The 5,479-nt window shown below is 45.0% G+C and overlaps 1 protein-coding gene across 1 annotated transcript; it reads left to right on the top strand.

The window, feature by feature from the left end:
- The first annotated feature begins 894 nt into the window (after positions 1-894).
- LOC119274780 (inner membrane protein PPF-1, chloroplastic-like) lies at positions 895-4,697 on the top strand. Its single transcript, XM_037555510.1, has 12 exons — positions 895-1,245; positions 1,592-1,702; positions 1,798-1,872; positions 2,068-2,128; positions 2,412-2,485; positions 2,560-2,664; positions 3,111-3,218; positions 3,297-3,400; positions 3,513-3,662; positions 3,745-3,865; positions 4,002-4,144; positions 4,280-4,697. Exons 1-11 carry the CDS (start codon positions 910-912, stop codon positions 4,104-4,106), a joined length of 1,350 nt encoding a protein of 449 aa, XP_037411407.1. The 5' UTR covers positions 895-909; the 3' UTR covers positions 4,107-4,144; positions 4,280-4,697.
- Positions 4,698-5,479: the final 782 nt, after the last annotated feature.

Raw genomic sequence — 5,479 nt, forward strand, 5'->3', positions numbered from 1 at the left:
AAAAAAAAGCCATCATCATAGATGCCTTGTGTAGATACAAAAAATCCCATACCCAAACCATCTCCTAAACAAACCTTCCGCCAGCTTCAAAATAACAGCGAAAAAAGCATCGTTGCGATCAGGAGGAAGCACAAAGTACCGGAGAGCAATCTATCGTGTCAGGGAGACACCCAAGTAGGCCGCAACCCCATATCTACCGCAAAAACGGGCATGGAAATATCACCCTCATTCACAATGCTAACACAAAGACACACAAAGCACCCCGCCTAGATCCGAAGGACGTGAGATGGCATAGACACCGCCTCCTAGATCCAACATCAATAGCTGAGAAAACCTAAAGAAAACTTAGTTAGTGTCGCCATTGCCAAAGACCTCATGAAGACACTAGTAGATTACTAAGCACCCGGGAAACTCCGAAACACAATGTCCCAATGGTTTCCCCTCCCTTGGCTACCGCTAGAGCAGCGGGTGGAGGTTGGAAACCCCAGTGGCGTGCAGTATTGATTCCGTGTTTTCGGGTGTGTAATATAAACCCCAATACTCCCTTCATTTCAAAATACTTGTCGTGGTTTTAGTTCAAACGTTTTAAAATACTTGTCGTGGTTTTTGAACTAAAACCACGATAATCGTTTCCCCCGGTGCATTTGAAAATTAGACAATTTGCAATGAATTTCTCCCAAACCGGTCCCCGGAAACATTGGAAACATTCGGTGCGCCGAGTCCACTAGCACGGAGAGGATAAAGCATCATCGTCCACCTCTCTCTCCAGCGACCGGCCTCCACTCCTCTCCCCTGCTCCCACGCCACCACCACCACCACCACTCGCTGCCCCCTCCCCGCCGCGCCGTGCATGAAACCCTAGCCCCGCCGCGGCCCCACCCCAGCCCAGCCCAGCCCCACCCGCCCGCGATGGCCAAGGCGCTGCTCTCCTCCTCGCTGCTCCCCTCGCTCCCGCGCGCCGTCGCGGGCGCCGGCGCCGCGAGGCTGCCGCTGCTCCCCTCGCTGCGCCGCCGCGCCGCGGGGTGCCGGGTCAGGGCGAGCCTCCACGGGCTCGACTCCGTGGGGGGCCTCCACGCGGCGCTCGAGCGCGCCGAGGCCGCGCTCTACACGCTCGCCGACGCCGCGGTCGTCGCGGCCGACTCGGCGGCCGGGGCGGCCGGAGGAGGAGCGGACGCGGACGTGGCCGTGCAGAAGAGCGGCGGATGGTTCGGGTTCATCTCCGACGCCATGGAGGTCGTGCTCAAGGTAAGCGTGTGCGCGCTGGAGCCGTAGCCAGCGACTGTGTGTGTGGGTGGAAGAATTGCCATTAGATTATGCAAGTTCCTGGCGAGTCTGACAGACACTTATGGTGCGAGCACTCTGAAACTTACTAGTAGAACTTAGTTGCTCCATTTGGGGCTACCTCGACATGGAGACAGGTGTGCTGTTAGACGACTCTGCTACTCAGAGTGCGTTTCTTAGGCATCCAGCTTCCGCTGACATTAATCTCGAAATCTTTGTGAATTCTGGGATCTTAGCAGTGGCTAGGAGCGCAGAGTTCGGTAACTTCGTGATGCTGGATTTCTGATGCTATCTGAAATTTGCCATACAGATTCTGAAGGATGGTCTATCAGCAGTTCATGTGCCGTACGCTTACGGATTTGCCATCATTCTGCTCACCATCGTCGTGAAGGCTGCAACATTGCCGTTAACGAAGCAGCAGGTGGATGTTCTAACCTGATTTGAGTTAAACCAGATGGGCATTCCTTAATTATCCATCTATGAACTGAATTCAACGGTGCTGCTTATCTGTTTTAGGTCGAATCAACCATGGCGATGCAGAATTTGCAGCCACAGCTCAAGGCAATTCAGGCGAGATACGCAGGCAATCAGGTCTGTCTTGTTTGACTGAAACTTCAATCATGGATATACAGTGGAGAGGATTATGCTTTGATTCCAGGCATATGTCTGCATAATGCTGTGATATACTGCACATGTGCTTTCCTTAGTGAGATTATTTTGATTTTATCCTTTCAGGCATTTTTTTTGTTAATATCTGATCTATTGCTTCTGCATAACTCTTATTAGGAAAGAATACAGCTTGAGACTGCTCGTTTGTACAAGCAAGCTGGAGTCAATCCTCTAGCAGGTTTTTGCATTTTTATTTTCCTTTTCTTCCTAAACCATGTTACCTCCATTATGAAATGACTCCTCCGGCACATATCATATTTTTAGTATTATTGCCTTCTGAAAGACATCTTTTGTTATTACCGACTTTTGAAAGACAATAAACCATATTCGCTGATCACATTTTCTTTTATTTTTTTCTGATTGATTGCCATTATTGCTATCATGAATTGCAAAACCAGTTAGCTTTTTACTGCACTTTCTTTTGTAATGCAGCGTCTTGATCTCAATGTTTTCTCTTCCAGGATGTTTGCCAACTTTGGCAACAATTCCAGTCTGGATTGGACTTTACCAAGCCCTTTCAAATGTAGCAAATGAGGTATGCCATATCCTACTTCTTGAAGTTTGATTCGTTAAGAGTATTTTGGACTAAGTGGATACTCTGGCATGAAGGGTTTGTTGACGGAAGGATTTTTCTGGATTCCATCTTTGGGAGGCCCTACAACAATTGCTGCTCGTCAAAGTGGTGCTGGCATTTCATGGCTCTTTCCTTTTGTGGTAATAAAATTGGTTATTTATCGATGTATGTGAAACTGTCTACTGTTGGTTCTGGGATTGATTTTGCCTGTCGTTCCTCTATGACTATGCTCATCACAGATGTTAGCAATATGATGTTACTGCAACATTGTAGTCAAGTTACACCAGTGGCTTGGTGCTACACGTAGCCACTTAGGCAGCACATTGAATTGTACTCAACCAACAACATTGGCTTTGGTGGTATTGTTGCGAGAAACAACAGGATTTGCTATGTCTAATTTTAAATCTGTACTTTAGCAGCATGAGTGAAAACGTTGGGCATGTGGCATATCAATCTTGTTTAAATGATGTAGTAACATATTATTTTCTCAGCTTATTCTTGTAGAAAAGTGACAATACACTACTTTATATGCTTGCATGGTTGAGATATGCTAAAGTTATACTAACATTTGAAATGAATTGTGCAGGATGGTCATCCACCAATAGGCTGGCATGATACGATATGTTATCTTGTGTTGCCCGTGCTACTCGTTGCTTCTCAGTTTGTCTCCATGGAGATCATGAAACCGCCCCAGGTGAATGCCTCTTTAATCCGCCATAACGCCGTTATACAAGCTTCCAGTGTTTAACCTTGGCACCTTTGATTGCTGCAGAGTACTGATCCATCGCAGAAGAATACACAACTTATTTTGAAATTTCTTCCATTTATGATTGGTTACTTCTCTTTGTCGGTGCCATCAGGATTGTCCATTTATTGGTACGTGCATCTTCTGTTTATTCTATGATTGTGCTCAGACATGGTTTTTTATGCTCACTCAGTTTTTGCAGTTGATCAAAATTTGTAACCTGTGTGTTGACGCTCCATGTAGGTTTACAAACAATGTCCTCAGTACAGCCCAGCAGATATGGCTGCGGAAACTGGGAGGAGCAAAGCCTGCTGTGAATGAGGGAGCAAGTGGAATTATAACTGCGGGACGAGCAAAACGTTCAGGTGCTCAATCAGGCCAGGGTGGAGAAAGGTGCATTTGAACTTCAGATGACATTTGATTTAACTATACTATGTTTGGGTTGTAAAAAAAGAATCAACAATATTTTGAGCAGGTTTAAGCAGCTAAAAGAAGAGGAGAACAGGAGAAAAGCTGTGAAAGCACTTGGTGCAGGAGATTCAAATGGTTCAACTACATCAGAGGATGAAGACTCGGACGATGATACTACAGAGGAGGTACTCATTTTCCTTTCATTCATATGTATTGCTGGATGATTGTGTCTGGACAAGTGGTGCTAGCCATCTGAGAGTTTGCTGCGGACAGTTCGTGTGAATATGAAATTCATCTTCAGTTATATAAACCTGACAACAGGGAGGATCCGTAGAGGAAACATTCACTACCGGCAACGACAAGAAACTCCCTACTTACTCTGGAAAGAAGGGCAAGAGGTCAAAGAGGAAGCGCATTGTGCAGTAACGTGACAGCCTAATTGGACTTCATTTTTGTCAACACTGGTAAGAAGCACTGTTAGCATGCTGTCCGTGCTTTTTTCTTTAAAACACAGATAAAAGGGATGCTAGGTGCAATAGACAGATTGTCTCTCTATCGCCCATCTTACCCGTGTAATCTGTAATTGTTTACAATCACAGGTTGATTCAATTGACCAGTGAGCCGCCGTAGATGGTCTCGGATACAGTTTTGATGGCACAGGAGGCCAGATCTTCAGATGGGGATAGACAAAAGTTTTACTATCAGGCAGGCATTTGCTGGAAAGCTGTAAGATGAAAATAGTTGGGTTCAGTCAGCGCAGTACGTTATGGTAGGATCGCGAGGTTAATGGGTCAGGCAAGCCTGTTCCAGCCGAGAGGATATGTAGAGCAGAGGTACATAAACTTTCCTGTGCTGTTCTGTATGGTGGGCTCGGAAATCGGGCAGGAATTGCATACTTTGTACACTGTGTATTTTTTTTCTACCCCTCCTCTTGTAATAACCTAATAACATTGTTGTTCTTGGGAGTACATGTGTATGCAAATCGTACAAATTAGTGTGATGGTCATTACTTGTTCTCATCGCCTCTCAATCTTTTCATGCGGATTTTGGACCCTTTTTCCGTCGTCTGCTCTGCTCGCCCAACCACTGGATTATTATCATGCTCCTCATCGTACTTTACAATTTGAATGTGTAGCATATGCGCCTGTGTTTTGTTTCTGAAGGCAATGTGTTGGATACATATATTCTTGTCATGCAAAAAAAGGATGCATATATTCTTGGTGACTTGGTGTGACAGTCTTCGATTTCAGTTGGCCATCACGTTGGAAGGCAATTTGTTCAACATGTGCTAAGTTAGATCTGGAAACTCCTGTTTTGTAAGGAACGAATCATCAAGATTCAAATGGGATAGTCAAGTTTTTTTTTAAAAGAATTGGGTTAGTCGATCCATACTCAAGGCCTGAGCATTAATATTGCAAAGTGCAAACATGAAAATATATAAATATCGCATGGTCCCAAAAAGAGGCCAAAATCACTATTTTGACCCTTAATGACGAGTTTAGCTTGAAATGGCCCACATATGAAACTATTTCACAGTTCAACATTTTTTGCTACGAGTTTTGCTTCGGCACACCCTAAAAGTTTGTAGATTTCGATGCGGATTAAAGATGAAGATTATAAGTTACTCAATCAAAAGTATTAAATTCTTCTGATCTCTTGTTTGATGCATTGGGAGAACAAGGTGTTCTATTGGGACCAGCACTTGCTGGACGGGAGGTTGTAATAGAGATGCTAGGTTGCTAGCTACTCCCTCCGTCCCATAATATAAGATCATTCTGTAAGCTGAGGAAGTAGTTCTT

This window comes from Triticum dicoccoides, chromosome 3B, assembly GCF_002162155.2.
Source record: "Triticum dicoccoides isolate Atlit2015 ecotype Zavitan chromosome 3B, WEW_v2.0, whole genome shotgun sequence".
NCBI lineage: Eukaryota > Viridiplantae > Streptophyta > Magnoliopsida > Poales > Poaceae > Triticum > Triticum dicoccoides.